The sequence below is a fragment of the Lepisma saccharinum genome, chromosome 13 (genome assembly GCF_977018435.1).
Source record: "Lepisma saccharinum chromosome 13, izLepSacc3.1, whole genome shotgun sequence".
Lineage (NCBI taxonomy): Eukaryota > Metazoa > Arthropoda > Insecta > Zygentoma > Lepismatidae > Lepisma > Lepisma saccharinum.
This window is the reverse complement of record NC_139241.1, coordinates 23,941,403-23,958,052: the sequence shown is the minus strand read 5'-3', so window position 1 is coordinate 23,958,052 and position 16,650 is coordinate 23,941,403. Positions and strand designations below refer to the sequence as shown.

Below are 16,650 nucleotides of genomic sequence, written 5' to 3'. Positions count from 1 at the left end.
AGGTAGAACATCCCCCCCCATTTTGTCAGACAAAATTTGGGGAAAAATATAATACCAGAGGTGCAACCATGAATTTTTGTTGGAGGGGGGGCAAGTACCAAGATAAACGTACCAATAATAATAATAATGACATCATTATTAAATCTTATAATTTAGTGCAAAATTTTGCCATTTTTGTTTAATTTTTATGGAAAATCTCCATGCCCTACTTCTTTTCCACTGAGGTCAATGAACCATTCAGGTTCTTCAAGGATCATTTGGAATTCTATATGAGATTGGTTATCGGTATCTGTACTTTATTGGAATCTGCAAAAAATTCATATAGACCCATCCATAATTTACTACTGATTAAGATTTAAAGTTTAAAAATTGTAAACAATTCAAAGGAGCACATGGAGATTTAACATACATAAACAACCGTGTAATTGACATCTAATACACCCTCACCAGTTCTGTTTCAGTATTTTTTTAAATCTTCTGAACTACTTTGAATTGTTACAGTTTTCAAGTATCAGTGTGTGTGCAAATCTGCAAAAATATTGGCAATGTTATCAGTATTAGTATAAAATGGCATTTATTTATTTATTTACTTCAAGTTTCAGATACAGTACTGAAAGACCATTTTGTACAGAAACTGTAGCAACAAGAAAAAAATAACAAAACAAGACAATACAAGATGGCAGACGAAAAGAAATAAATTGTTACATGTACATTCTTAGTGATTGTCGGAAACTGTGTTCTGACAAGAAAATATCAACATTTACAGGCAGGTTATTATATAAGTGGGGGAGCCTATAGTAAAGAGACCGCTGTAGGAGAGAGCCTTGTAGCAGGAATGTGAAAGAGCTTTACGTTGCAGGTTGGCCATGCGGGTACTTGGTAGATGAAATTGGTTGACAAGGAATTCGATTTTAATTTTGCCATTAATGATTTTATGCAAAAATTTCATGTCTGTTAGTTCGTGATGAGTGTGTGGTGACTGGATGTTCAAAATAGACATAATATTTGTTTTATGGAGGTGTCTGAGAGAAGGTATTCTATGGCGAGCAATGGCAAGGAAAAAAGCTGAGGACAGAATCACGCCTGGAAAGATAAGTTTTAGAAGACATAATCCAGATGGGAGAGCAGTATTCAAGAATGGGAGATATGAAGGATTTGAAAAATATGCTAATGGCTGATTGGTTTTGGATTTCAGGGAACCTATACAGAATGCCAAGGAGACGCATGGCTCGTTTAGTAGTATATGTAATGTGGTCATTCAAGTTTAGCTTTTTCGTTGATGATAACACCAAGATCTTTTTGAGAGGAAACCTTTTTGATTGGACTGTTTTCGAGAGTATAAAAGGAGAACACTTTGTTCCTTTTGCAGGAAATGGTGAGGCAGGAGCATTTCTGAGGATTCAATTCAAGTTTCCACTGGCGACACCACAAAAGTAGTTCTGTAACAGCTTGTTGTAGGATTAGTGAATCGCGTTCAGATGAAATTTCTTTCAAGAGTTTACAGTCATCGGCAAATAGAAGTACATTTAAGGGAAGAGAAGACAGTCTGTTGGGCAGATCATCGATGTAAAGAAGGAACAAAAGTGGGCCTAAGACACTCCCCTGGGAACAAGATGGGTAGAAAGCTGGAAGAGGAGCCAGAGAGGATAATACGCTGCTCTCATGCATGCAGATAGTCTTTTAGCAAAGATAGAAGTTTGCCATGGATGTGAAATCTGGATTGTATTTTATCGAAGGCTTTTGATATGTCCAAATATATAACATCAAGCTGAGAATTGTTTGAGATAGACTGAGTAGCATGAGAAAGTAATACCCATAGATTGAGCTGCCTGGAAGAAAACCATGCTGAGCAGTATTTATAAGGGGAGATGTGAACTTCCGCAACCTGTGTTTGATTATTTTCTCACAGATGATAGAGAGAGGTGACAAAAGAGATATGTTGGTAAGATTTTACTGAATGTTTGTCTCCAGATTTATAGATCGGTACAACATTGGCACGCTTTGAACAGTTCAGGAAACACACCTGCATAAAAGAACTTGTTTAGTAAGAGACACAGAGGGTGAGCCAGGGAGTCAGCAGTTGCGAAGGAAAATTGTCCGAATTTCATCGGGGCCTAAGAAACGGAGCTTCATCGGGGCCTAAGAAACGGAGCAACGGCAAAGAGGTGAGGAGAGATTTGACTTCTTGAGAGGAGGTTTTAATCGAAGAGAGTGTGTGGGAACTAACAGACTTTACATGAGGAAGAGGTTCGAAAACTGTCTCCGAGGAGAAATTTTCATGAAAAAAATTGTTAAAAAGTTGTGCTCTCTCGACTCCCACAGCGGTGTCAGAATTATTTGCAATTTCCATAGGCACATGAGGGTTTTGCTTCCTCAAATTTAATAATGAGTAGAACTTCTTCGGTTCAGCAACACTCTCGGCTGTTATGTTATTTACATATTCAGTATACCTTGTCTTGAATAAGTTTTTTGAATGTCTCCAAATATCACAAAAAGTTTTGTGGGTATGTTTATTTGGATACTGCTTCTACAAGTTCCAGGCCAGCTTTTTATTTTCCAAAGTACGGATAAGCTTGTTGTCGAACCAAATTGGATCTTGCAGAACGCGCTTCCTTTGTAGGCACAAAGTCCTTTATTACAGCATGCAGGGCTTCCAGGAACATTTCCACGGTGTCGTTGACCTCTTCCCCTTCCAGCAGAAATCAGGGATAGGCATAGAATGCTCGCCGGACGTCGTTCCAGGGGGGTTTTTGCACTGACGGAGAGGACAGTTCTGGGGATGGGAGGTTTTTGACCTTCTGAGGAGGAGAGGCACACAGCAACATCGAGAGAGGCATGGTCCAAGGGCAGCAAATTAATTTGAGGCATTATTTCTAGTTCACACAGTGTTGCCAGCACATAGTCCAAATTGCTTTCTCCACGCATTTTGTGCATATTATGCTGCTTCAACCCCATGCCATGTATGAAAGTGTCGAGAAACCACTGATCACTTGAGCAATTTATGATTCCAGTTGTTGGATTTTCCCACTCGATGGAGAGATTGAAATCGCCACATAACACAACATTTCCACATTTCATAGATGCCAACACTGAATCCCTGCAAGCTTCGAGGATATGGAGGGGAGAGTTTTTGTGCGGGTGATAATATGAACCAAGAAGAAGTTTCTTTCCTTTATGAATATTGACCTGCACCCAAATAATTTTGCAAACACGATTCAGATCACTACAGTGTTTACTGTTCTATTTCATATTTACACAGATCATAAAATCTCCGCCACGTTTATTTGGTCGATCATTTCTAAAAATGTTGAAATATTTGGTGAATGGAAATTCAGTGTCATCTAAATAGTCATTTAGCCGGATCTCAGTGAATACTAAGCAGTCATTACCAATTAACTCACTTAAGTTAATAGCACAATCAGAAAGCTTGTTTTTTATGCTCTGTATGTTCTGATGATAAACACAGACAGCAGTTTCATTTTGTTTTGAGGGGCCGGGGTTCAAGTGGATGTCGCCGCACATGAGCGTGAGGCAGAGCAGGTGAAAGTGCTTTGCAACAGTTTGCTTATCTCGTGGTTGGTCCCCTTGGGTCGGTGGCCGCGTCATGGCTGCAGGTAGTCCAGGCACAATGCTAGCTGCAGGAAATAAATAGCTCCTATTTCCTAAATTCCATCCATAAAATAGAGTGTCAAAACTCAACACTGACCCACTAGAAAACTGTTCTCCACATATACGGTGTTCAAGTACACAAATATAACAAAAAAAAAACAACAAAAAAAAGTAAAACAATTACACCTTTCGCGAAGAGAAAAAACATGCTTCGGCTTCGGCAGTTTTCTTAGTTTATCACATAAAAACAACAAACAATACAGCTCTCATGTGCATGTCATATGAAAGAGAAACTCAAATAGTTCTGATTGGGTTTTACTTCCAGCTTCTCCATTTGCCACAGTTGGCATTCCTGTAAATTTAGTGACCTCCAATGCAGTGTGGTGGAATTCGATAAAAAAAAAATTGAATTGTTGATTTAAGTCCACTTTATGCACAGAAAGGCAACTTGAGACTGTATCTACAGTTTGAAGTGGGATCTAAACCACTATGTGCCTCCACTGGCTATTGAACCTGGGACCCCTTGATAACAAGGAGACAACTTTACTACTATGCAATCGGGGAGGGCCGATAAAAAGACAAATGCTACAAAGGTGCAACAGAATTTCTGAGCTAAATATGTTAAAGCAGCAGCAAGTAGGGAAGGCCATTTAGGCCTAGTGTAATAAATTTGTGAATACTGGTTGATTGGATCTTCAGAAAAGGAGTATACCATCCTAGCATAAGTGAAGAGAATGTTAACCAAGTCTGAGACATATCCATAAGGAGCCTGAAAAAATTAGTTCGTAGAGCTTCCCGCGAGCTCCAAATGCCACAAATGACAGTGTGCAAGATGGTGTGCAAAAAACTTTTTGTAAAGCCGTGTAAATTGTGTCTGTTGCACCAGTTAAAACAATGGGACAAACAAAAGCATTTCCAGTTTTGTGTGCAAGTGTAACAATGGATGGAAGAAGAAGATTTGTGAATCACTTAGTTTACAGTGACTAAGCAACATTTCACACAAATGGTAGTCAACAGACATGACTGTCAAATTTGGGGTAACTGAAACCGTAATGAAATCATTGAATGTGAGCGAGATTCATCTGCAGTGAATGTTTTCTCCACATTGCAACACCAAATATTTTATGGACGATTAACGTTCCCAAAAAAGACTGTTGCTGGATATTCATACCTGAATATGTTGCAGGGACAATTGTTGCCGCATATGCAAGAAGATTCCAATAATTTCCTTTTCCTGAAGGATGGCGCTCCATGGCATTTCTCATTACCTGAACAGAATTTTTTCTCCATGGCACAGTGCACTACAAATCCAGGGTTCCCAGGTTCACATTCTGGCTGGGTATGGGTGTTCTTTGCGAGTGTTCCTTCATCAATTTCATCATATCACCACTCATCTTGACGATAAGCCAAAACGTGACAGAAGAGTGAAGTGAAATAAACTAAATCAATCAATCAAGCTTCGATGCTGGATTGGTGGCCCCCAAGGTCATCAGATTTGACTCCCTGTGACTTTTTCTCTGTAGCTACATCTAAGATTGTGTGTTCGTGCCACTTATACCTCAAAATGTACAGGAACTCAAGTGTAGGATACATGAAGCTGTTCATATTGTAACAAAAGATATACTGGAAAGTCCATGGCATTGAGTTTCATTACCATGTAGACATTTGTCGAGTTACTCATGGTGAGTTTATCTTTCATGTAATATATATGTGGAAGCTGAATCATTTGTACTCTTTGTGTAATGAATTAGGAAAAGTATTACCTGACTTTATGGGCATGGTGTACATAATAATTTGTTTTTAAGGCAAAAATAACATACCTTAACTTTGGATTTTGAACCAAACCGGTATCCACAAGGAATGGAAAAACACAAGTGAATTTTATGTCCAGCTTCCTACAGTCTTGTCGCAATTCTTCTGACAAAGCCTCCATCAAACCTGAAAGATACAATGATTACATAAGAACATTGCTTTCAGGAAAATATGTTATTGTTAAAGATCAAAGTAAAATTCAAATTCTACATTAAAGTTGTAATTACTTCCACTACACACACAACAGCTTCACTAATTTTCCATTAGAAGCTTGTAATTTGCATTTACTTACTTCTCAGAGGCAAACATTTGCTGATTAACATCCCCAACTTTATAAAACACATCTCACACTGTTGACAAGAAGATTGCATGAGATCATATCAGATATTCATCTTTCTTTTGGTTTTCACATATTTTACGTCACTTTTCTACCTCTTGGGTTAATGATTAATAATATTCAATGATGAGGATGAGCAATAAACAGATGAAGTGAATCTCGATACATTAATGCTGTAGCCAGGATTTAAACCAGGGGTTTCCAGTTTCATACCATGTTATTCTTACCACTCCAGCAATGAGGATGTCCATTTAGTTTTTGCTTTAAGCCCACTCTACATTCCCTCCTCCAATTCAAGTGAATATGTAACTGGTGGTGTGGGAAGTATAGATCATTGAGCACTTGGATGCCTTGAGAATTACACTACAGTTTCATGAGCAACAGAACAAAAAGTGATGTGGGGACACAGCCTTCTCACTTACGTCAGGTGGATGAGGTGCCAAAGCATGCACCCAAAATAAAGACTTGCACATTTAGCTTAATAATAATAGCATATTAGGGCCAGGGCCTATTAACTAACTGCTAGCCTCCTTCTCACCTGCTGAGGTGGGAGATTTTTTTTTTATGACGATTTGCTTTATTTTGCTTCGCTTTTTGTGCCAGTTTTGGCTAATTTGCGAAGATGGAGATGTCAGGTGAGTGATGACATGATGAAATTGATGAATGGACACTCACAAACATCCACGCCCAGGCCGGGATTCAAACCCAGGACCCCTAGCATCGTAGCGTGATGTGCTAGCCACTCCACCACGGGGGCTGGCTGGAGGTGGGAGACCATCCAACCAGTTACAGGGTGATGTCTGGTCAGAACGACGAACCCTCTGTCATTGTTGTAGATTTCTGTGACCGGGTTACTCTACTCATTTGCAGCTTCCCCATTTCCTCACAACGGTGGGTGGTCATTGGTCCCCCACACAGGCTGAGATCTCAGAAGAAAAGTGGATATGCTTCCACCCCAAGGAGACTCGAACCTGCACACATTCTGTAACCGGAGGCCAAAGTTTGTGACTTAAACTGGACAGCCACGATGTAGAATGCACATTTATCATTATGTAATGCCAGTGCATCCTAACTCCCCCAATCCTGCATCAAAGAAACTAAGAGCATTTTACATCTTTCCAGTCTATATTCATGTTCTCCATCTCTGTGGCTTCCAGCTTATTGAGTAGTGTAATTGAAAGATCAGTTGAAAGACATAAAATGAGTGGGAGAAACATAAGCATCCCATGCATTTTCATCTGAAGGATAACTTAACAAAGATTCTATAATTTGAAAATAAAGACAGTTAAAAATTTGAATTTGAATTTAAAATTTTGGGTGCGTCAGCACTAAGGCTATTTTGCACCTGTCACATTATACAGGGTCCAGCCCCTTATCGTTACACATAACAACTCTAACGTTACATAACTAAAATCTTAAAATCTCCTGACTTTCGTTAAAAACTGAGGCTGTAAAGGGGCACTCAGCACACACACACGCACACAAGGACAAAAAACAGGACAACACAAACAAAATTATACTGGCCATGGGGCCAGTTGCCAGAGCCTCGTTAGTCTGCAGTCCAGGGTGTACCATGTGGAAGTGAGGTTGACTATTGGGTGCACTACATGGAAGGAGCATCCCTTACACCCCGACAGTTAAAAAGAAAAAGCCAATAAATAATAACACACTTCAATACAACACATACAATATAATACATGCTACACCATATACAAAAGAATAAATATGTCTGAAAAAATCTGAACAACATTATAATTAAAAGAGAGACAAAATAGTAAAAAAATACTGTATTACTTTCGTAAAAATGTAAAGGTTTGTAAAAGTGCAAAAATCACATTTACTGCAATTATGCATTCAAATATTTAAGAACAACACAAGAAGTGTAATTAATTAAAATGAAGCAAGAGATAAAAAATCCACTCTACCTCTTACTGCATACTTTGAAGCGGAATACGGCACAAGATTTGGTGTTCCACATAAGCCAGCACCAGACGAAATGGCTACAACATGCCCATGGTTGCGTTCAATCATTTTTGGAAGGAAGGCCTCCAAAACCTGAAAAAGTACTCTCTTTTGTAGTTGACTGGATAAACGCAGCAACCAAATAGTTACATCATCATTCACAGAACTTAATGAGGCCTACGTTATACTAATAAAAAAAATTGTCACAATAGTGTAGAAGAAGGATATGGGAAACTAGTGGAACTAGGCACTGCAACTGTTGATATCATTTCTTATTTTACATCACTTTTTTTTGTCATGTTTCCCATGTGCAAAAATGGGGATGAATGGTGCCATGATAAGGTGGATAAAGAGACAAACACATGTAGACAACACAACTTCCACAGATTATTGTACTGACTGTGGGTCTATGCACCAGAGCCCTGTTAACTTGCAAAAATTCAGCCAAGAGTGTAACGTGTAGAAAATAGGTTTACATTTGAGGGTCTGCAGAGAAGGTCACCCCTTTAAGCCCCCAAATTTGAAACAGTGTATCACAAGTACAACTCCTTCATATTTATAAACTTGACTTTTTATGCAAATGATATGGTATTTCAGACACAACTTTATAAAATAATTTGTGTGAATATGTTTGCATTACATAAATGTTTGTTTCATAAAAACAGTTTTGTTAAGTGCTGAAATAGTTATTTCGGATACTGCTGTTGCCTTCCTTAGATGTAACTAAATAACACTGTTGATCTTTTAAAACATAAGATATGTAAGAAAGCTCTTCTGAACAAGTTTCATCATAGTTTTTGCCCTTTACATTAAATGTTCTGAGATCTGCATGTGCTTGTAGTCATGGGTAGTTCTGGTTTGAAACCACCCAACTGACTTTCAACGGGGATGCTACAATCCAGTGCATGTGACTGAACAGCCTGATATATTCACTAGAACCATATTATTTTTCATTTTCATGTAATTCTTGCTAATATTTGCCAATAAGTAAATTTACTTCACTTGCTTACATATATTTTAAAAACAGAATCATTTTGATATGTATTCAATATTGACTGAAGAAATGTAATATGAATAAACATGTTGTACAACTTTTTATGCCCCGTATGTGAAAATTTCACAATTTGTGCCTTTCAACATTATTTTAGATTACTTTATTACATCTGTTGCTCATGGTACTCATGTTAAATACTTGAGGATCTTAAAATGAGGATTATGATCCAGATACTGCAATTATTTCAAATTCATTACAGTCAGAATCAGTTAATAGCATGTGCAACTTGTACAGATGGTACAGATGTGGTGCTACCTGGAGACCTTGATTTTCGGTAATATCTTTTTAAGAAAATGTTTTTTCTTCTAGCACACTTTTATTGTTCTATTAACTCTTTTGTTGCGGAATTTTGGCACATTGGTACAGCTTTCGCTGAATAGTTTACGGAAATTTTCAGATTACATAAATTTTTAAAACAAAGTATTCTAACATACCAATATGAATTCTACCACTATTCTTTGAACAAAGGGCTATTGCCTGGCCCTTGTTAGATTTTAATTGTTAATGAAGTGGATACAGTGGCGTGCCCTAGGGGGTGGGGAGGGTGATAGGGGTCATAACCCTTCCTTTTGATCCAGTATCTCTCCCCCAAAAGAGTGTCTCAAGCAGGAATAGATAGCAAGATGAGGCCTGACTACTAAAAAAAGTATGTGTACCCCCTGCCCCCCACCCCCTTTCGAAAAATTTCTTGCTCGCTTCGCGCACATTTGAGAGACAATTTATATCATTTTTGCTGTTCGTTTGTTATGGGGCATATGAATTGATTATGTATATATGTAAGTTTATGTATGTATGCATTAATGCAATAAAATTAGTTTTCTCTTTCCCAACTGAAAATTCATCAAGGCTTTTTTGCCCCCTACCCCGCTAATCAGAGGGTCTGTGCACACCTATGTTTAATACCATGGAATCTATTTTTGAGGAAGTCAATTTTCATTATTTCATGTGAGAAAATGATTTTTGTGATGCTAGGTGTACACTTGATCTCCACCAGAACCATACTTTGCATGTTAAAGCAAACATTTATTGTGCAACAAATAACCAATGATATTGTTCCAACGTGACTGTAGGTGAGCACTCGATACCTGCCAAAACCGCAACACTTTGGTCAATGACTCAAAACATTTTGCACACAACAAATACTGATGATATGGCTCTTGGTGATGGTAGGTGTTTAGAACATGTCCCTGCACATACATACTCAGTCTTCCCTCGACAAGCCCTGAAGATGACTCCGTGAAGGAGTTGAAAGTTCGGAAGAACTCCTAAGTGTTTTTCATCGTGCTGTTTGTGTTTTATTTTCATGTATTAACAAATATGTTGCCAGCACGTGACCGAAGAAGTTTTCTACTGTCATATAAACAATGTTCTTGCTACAACTATCATCATTTGGTGTTATATCGTCTTTGCCAAAAAAATCAAGGTCCCCTAGTAATAGCGCATAGAGGAGAACGTAAAGTACAGATGGGCAGAAATAAGAAAAATAAGTTACAAGGAGTTTTAAAGTTACTGAAGTCTTCCATTCCAAGGACATGGTGTGTGTTAAAAACTGTAGGAAGCTCTTTTTATAATATTATTATTATTATTAAAGCTGGCTCTATTCCTAAACCTGAAGCATAGAGTAAGATAAAACATGTATGATGATTGGCTATCAATAACATTATATTCACTCTAAAAGAATACAATGCAGGTATTTCATACTAATGTATTTCTGAAGTCTATGTAATTGAAAAAAAATGATCGAAAGAGGTGGAATCCATCAGACATGCATGACTACTATGGAAAAAATCCAAATATTCTGCTGAGTCTGATGTGGAATTCAGGTGAAGTTCTTCAAATTCCCTCTGGACCTAGTGAGCAGGCTGCACATAACATATTTGGATGATGCTATGTTTCAATATACTAAACATGAATGTTTACTAAGGAAAGAGTTATAAATGATGCGACAGTTCCGTACCATCTATGTAACCATGTCACAGGTACAATAGGTAAACAAACTTTTCTCATGTATTTTTTGTACACTTGGTTTTAATATATGGGAAATCACTCATTAAAATAAGCTTTTAAAGCCAAATTTAAGTAAATTATTTAAAGCACCCAAAGACTTGTTTACTTATGTCACTGATCCTTCTCCATCACACACTTCTGATGACCGTGATTGTACGTGGGGAGGGCAAGGGAGCCGAAGAAAAAGTGGGCAGCCTGCGTGGTCAGTTCCACCACTGGAAACAGCGTTGGTGAGAGAACACTGCTTGTCTTTTTCTGTGTCTGTGCTTGGCAGAGGCAGTGTTGCTACATGAAGGAAAATTTCCATTAATGATGGAAAATACAGGTCCAATTATTGATGAAAAGGGATTTTTTTGAAAAAATAATGAAATATCCAGAAAACTTGAAGTTGTTGGACTCCTGTTTGTTTTACTTGCATGCCTGCATTGGAGTTTTAATTCCTAATATAACTTAGATCGGGGCAAGGGGTTAATAAATATTAGGGATGGGAGAGATTAATCTGTACTCTTTCGAAACAGGCCGATATAGGCACATGAGTGTATCAGTATGCCAGTAAAATTACCTATATTATTTCACTGATCCAATATATCCATAAATATCTTCTAGTTTAATAAATTCAACCATTTTGTTGTAATTTTTATGGATGCTCTACTTTTTTAAAAAATAAATGTCTAAATATACAATTTCTTTTGCACTGCAGTGACCTCAAAACACCCACTTATCAAGGAGGTCAATGATCCATTCAGGTTCTTCAAGGACCATTTGGAATTTTATATTGAATCAGTAGAATACAGATTATCGATATCGGTAAATTTTATATCAGTACTTTATTGGTATCAGCCAAAATTTCAATCAGCTCGTCCCTAATAAATGTATGCAATAAATAAGAATTGTTGTGGTAAACCAGGTCAAATTCTCAGGTTATACGAGTTACAAGAGTTAAAACATTGTGGCAGAAATAGCAAAGAGTACTATTAGAAAACAGTGTATTTTATCTAACAATGTAACAAATATTTGTGGAATATATTAATACTATTACACAAAAACACATGTAAAATGACAATAACTTTGAAATTATTTTTAACTTACCCAAAAGTGTGACAATACATTTATTTCGAAGGTTCTTTGAATTTCCTGAGAATTGTGAGCAAGCAAATTGTGGCACGGCATTATCCCTGCATTGTTAACAATCATGGTAACATCACCGCAGCACGACTCCATCTGCTTGGCAACTTGAAGCACTTCATTCCTGTTTGAAACATCACATTTAAAGCAGTAAGCTCTTCCACCTGCTTCCTTGATTTCCTCCACCGTTCTCTCATTCTCAGGTTGGTTTATGTCCAGACAGACAACCACTGATCCCAGTGAAGCAAACTGCAATGCCAGCTGTTTGCCAATGCCATGGCCAGCTCCTGTCACCTAAAGGATAATCGTGGAGTTAAAGAACACAAATGTCCCAAAATGTAATACAAAATCACATTTACAGTACACATAATATATTATTGAAATATTAGTAGAGGCACATATTTTTGGTAAATAAAAAAACAAAATTTCGGTACAAAAATGGAGTGAATTTCGGGTTCAAAAGCGGTAAATAAAATCAAATATCGGTGTTATAGCGGTGAAAAATTGGATGAAAAGTGGTATATAAAAATACATTTTGGTTTTAAAATTGTGAATATAATCCTAAATTTGATTTAAAAACTATACTTATTCCACAGAATTAACATTTCACTTCTAATAGCACATTTATGTAGTTATCAGAGTATTACGTTTATTTCTGTGTAAAGGAGTCCACTTTTGCTTCTCCAATATTAACAGCAGAATTAACAAATTTTCCGGGAATTGCATAACTCTCAGGATAATTCCGACCTCAGAGGGTGTTGCGGCGGTGAATAAACCCTGAATTTCGTGTTTAAGAGTTAATTTCGCTTTTTGCAGTTCATTTCGCATTATTTCGTGACAAAACATGGTCACAAAATGCATCTCACACCTTTCAAAAACATGAAAAATTTAACGCTACAATGTGTTTTTTCAAATTTTGTTTTTTTGTCAAAAACGAAATATGCATGCCCCTAAATATTAGCAATAAATAAATAACACTGTGATATGCGTTTCAAGTATGTCTTGATTGATTGAAATTAAATTTTGGGGCATCAATACTTAAGTTATTTGCACCCATAACATTACATGGAACCCAGCTTCTTACTGTAACTAAAATCAATACTACATGGAAGTGTTTCGAGTAGGAATTTGCAGAATAGAATGTTTTGGTTAGTATTGAAAATAAAAAAAAAATCCATGTGTTTGGTACAGTAAAAAGGCAGGAAGTTTTTAACACAGGAAATGTTGAAGATTATGAGACACTGAGAAATATATTCAATTCTACACACTATCTATCCCTGAAGTGATCCTTTTTACAATTTCTGGAATGAAACTTGTATTCATTGATTGGGTTTAATTTATATCCCTTTTCTGCCACTTTGGGCTAATCATGAAGATTAGGATAAGTGATAATATAATGAAGGGACACTCACAAACAACACCCACACCCAGGCTGGAATTTGAACCTGGGACCTCTACGTCATAATGTGGTATGCTAACCAATCTGCTCCAAAGGCTGGCAAATGAAACTTGCACTCAAGAAATTTGACATTTTTTTTTTTATAGAATTAAGCAATTCTTTTAATACAAGATGATTTGATCATTGTGCAACTGTTCCAAATGCCAAAAATCTAGAAGTCAAGATAGGGTCAGGAGTTTGTTTTCTAACCAAACTGACTGAACAGAGCCATACTTTCAAGAATACTTCTCCAAGGAACCAATTTTTATCAAAGTATTTCTCTTTTTTTTCAGATCATCTATTTTTTTCATTGAAAGAAGTCAATGCAAATTATGCAATGGCGAACATATAGGACATTTATTTATTTTTCTCAAATTCCTCTTTGATGCAGGACACAAGACACAAATGGAAAGGTTTTCACAACTTATCAACCAGGTGATTTCCAGATATGCTTCCAAGCTTTTGATAGTTAATGTCACTCTCATCTTCAGGGATTTAACCAATTAATGCCCACCTATCTCATATGAAGACACTTACATCAAAAAATGTTGACGAGTTTCTATGCTATTTTTTTCCATAAATTACTACCTTTTAATGTAAATTGCACTCTTAGTATAATGTACGTATATATGATTCCTCAATTTCTAAATATTATATTATAAATATAATATTATAAATATTATAATATTAATATTATAAAATATTAAGCAGAATGTGGCAACCCATCAATTTGTAACCTATTACATAATATTTCTTTACTCTGTCATGTAAATCCTGTTAATTGAAAAACTAACGGTATTAACAGAGAATAGCCCAAACTTAGGTTTAACTATGTTTTCTGAATGGTGCAAAATATTTCTATATTTCTATATGATGTTAAAAATAAGTGTTCTCAAATGAGGACCCTGGGCAGAAAGGGTATAAAAATACACCAAAAGATTTCCTTCCATCCTCGCGTAGCATGATTTGTTTACTTCCATTGTTATCGATCTTTTCTGTCTTTGTATTATTTTGCGGCACTACAAAGACACTACTTCAATTGTCATAAAGAATTCAAGTTGAAATACCAATGACTGTTTAAAACACTGTTGCCAATACTTGAGTTTGTTTCCTTGTGAAGTCATATTGTGCCAACATGTCGTGCAAGAAGGTTTGTGCTCTAACACTCAAGGAAATAGCAATTATATTTGAGGATCCTGGGTTTCAAGAAACTGTTGGTGATTAATATTGTGATAATATTGATGAAGTTTTGTGTCCACCTGATGTAGACAGTTTGACTGATGAGGAAGAAGGCCCAGATGAATGCTTCGCTGAAGTTGAAGTAAATCATGTTCCAGGATCATTAGAAATTCAATGTGTGTCATCGACTTCAAAGGAAGAATATGCAGAAGAGATTTGTAATGTCGCAGGAATTTCACAATCAACATCACAGAATGGAGAAAAGACTCAATCTTCGGCTGTTGCTATGTTGAGTCACAAGAAGGCAGCTCAGGGTAAATCTAAGAAGAGGAAACATTGTGAAGAAAGCAGTAACTGGAAGAAAATGCATTCAAATTACACAAAGCTGACACCTCGTGGTAATGAAGTAAATATATCTGAACAGGAAATGAGAAACTGTGTTTTGCCATTGACACCAAATGAACTCTTTGAACAGCAAATGGAAGGTGTTTGGGAACATATAGTGAAGGAAACAGTAAGATATGCAGTGTCGCAAAAGAACTTACAAAATGTTCAATGATGTGAGAGTGTTCATTGTCATATTGTTATTTTCGGGATATCACAAGATTCCGTCAGAATGATTTTACTGGTCAGAGGAAGAAGATTTAGGTGTTGACGTTGTGAAAGAGTCTATGTCAAGAAAAACTTTTCTGAAACTGAACTTTTCTGATTCATTTTCAAGATAACAGTTTGACTGAAGCAAACAAAAATGACCCAAGATTCAAAGTGTGACCATTGATTAATATGATGAATTCTGTATTTCAGCAATATGGTGTGTTTGAAGAATGCTTGTCTATAGACGAGATGATTGTAAAGTACGTTGGGCATAACAGACTGAAGCAATTTATTAGAGGAAAGCCAATAAGGTTCAGGTACAAATTTTGAGCTCTCTGTGGAACAAGTGGTTATTGTTTCAATTTTAATATCTACTGTGGTAAGAAAGTGATGAATACTGGAAGAGATGACATTGCCCTTGGGTCAAGTGTGGTTTTACAAATGATGGATTGTGTCTCATCTGCAGCCACAGTATTTACTTTGACAACTTCTTTACAGGCCGTGATTTACTTCTTCTTCTGAGAAATCTAGGGTACCGAGCAACAGGAACAGTTAGGGATAATAGATGTGGTGACTGTCCTCTAACACCAAGTCAAGAACTCTCAAAAGAAACTTACGACTACAGATTCGATACATGTGGTGAAATTTTATTTCTGCGATGGAACAACAACAAATGTGTGATCATAGCCACCAACTGTGACATAATTGAACCATCAAAGTGGAACAGAGCCATGAGACAGAAATTCGGTATAACACAACCGAAAGTTCTGAAATCATACAACACACACATGGGTGGAGTAGAACATCCTGATTGGCTGGTGGGAAAGTATGCAATAAGTATAGCGTAAGAGGAAATAAATGGTACTGGTGCCTTTTTACTCGACTGCATGATATGGCTTTAGTCATAGGCGTAGCTACGGGGTGTGCCGGGTGTGCCTAGGCACAGTATTTATTTTGACAACTTCTTTACAGGCCGTGATTTACTTCTTCTTCTGAGAAATGTAGGGTACCGAGCCTAGGCACACCCTAATCGGTTGCTTTATCAAAGAGAATTAAATACAGATATTTCAATAAGAGAGAAAATAAGCAGCAGTTTGTAAGAAGTTGAAAATGTCATTACTTGGTACAAACGTGTGCATTATCGCTCATCAAACGGGTGTCTATGGATTTTCAATTTTTTGATGTCATTGGAGAAAGAAGATATTTACTGCATTCTACTCTGTACTGCAGCGCGTTTCTTCTATACCTGTCACAAAAGCTGCACGTGTGAGAGAGCTTTCTCTAGGCTTACCCAAGTTAAAACTAAATTAAGAGCAACTCAGAAACAGGATAGATTGGAAGCCCTGCTCTTGCTATTTGTGGAACAGGAAAAAGCTTAGTCTATTGATGTAAATGAAGTTATTGATGAGTATAAGAACATTGTACCTTTTGACAGACATCTCTTGTTATAGATGACGTGAATTTTGATGTATTTGTTTGTAACATTTATGAACATTTTGAGTGGGTGTAATTTCTATGCAATTTGATTTTTTC

At 36.8% G+C, this 16,650-nt stretch overlaps 1 protein-coding gene across 2 annotated transcripts in view; it reads right to left on the bottom strand.

Moving 5' to 3' along the window:
* LOC145996900 (17-beta-hydroxysteroid dehydrogenase 13-like) overlaps positions 1–16,650 on the bottom strand; it is a 36,916-nt gene that overhangs the window by 8,370 nt on the left and 11,896 nt on the right. For both annotated transcript variants that reach the window (XM_083133462.1, XM_083133460.1), the window contains exons 3-5: positions 11,871–12,200; positions 7,684–7,813; positions 5,430–5,547 (exon numbers count right to left, since the gene is read on the bottom strand). In XM_083133462.1, the coding sequence (XP_082989588.1) occupies positions 5,430–5,547; positions 7,684–7,813; positions 11,871–12,200 (578 nt within the window). The remainder of the gene's footprint in view (positions 1–5,429; positions 5,548–7,683; positions 7,814–11,870; positions 12,201–16,650) is intronic.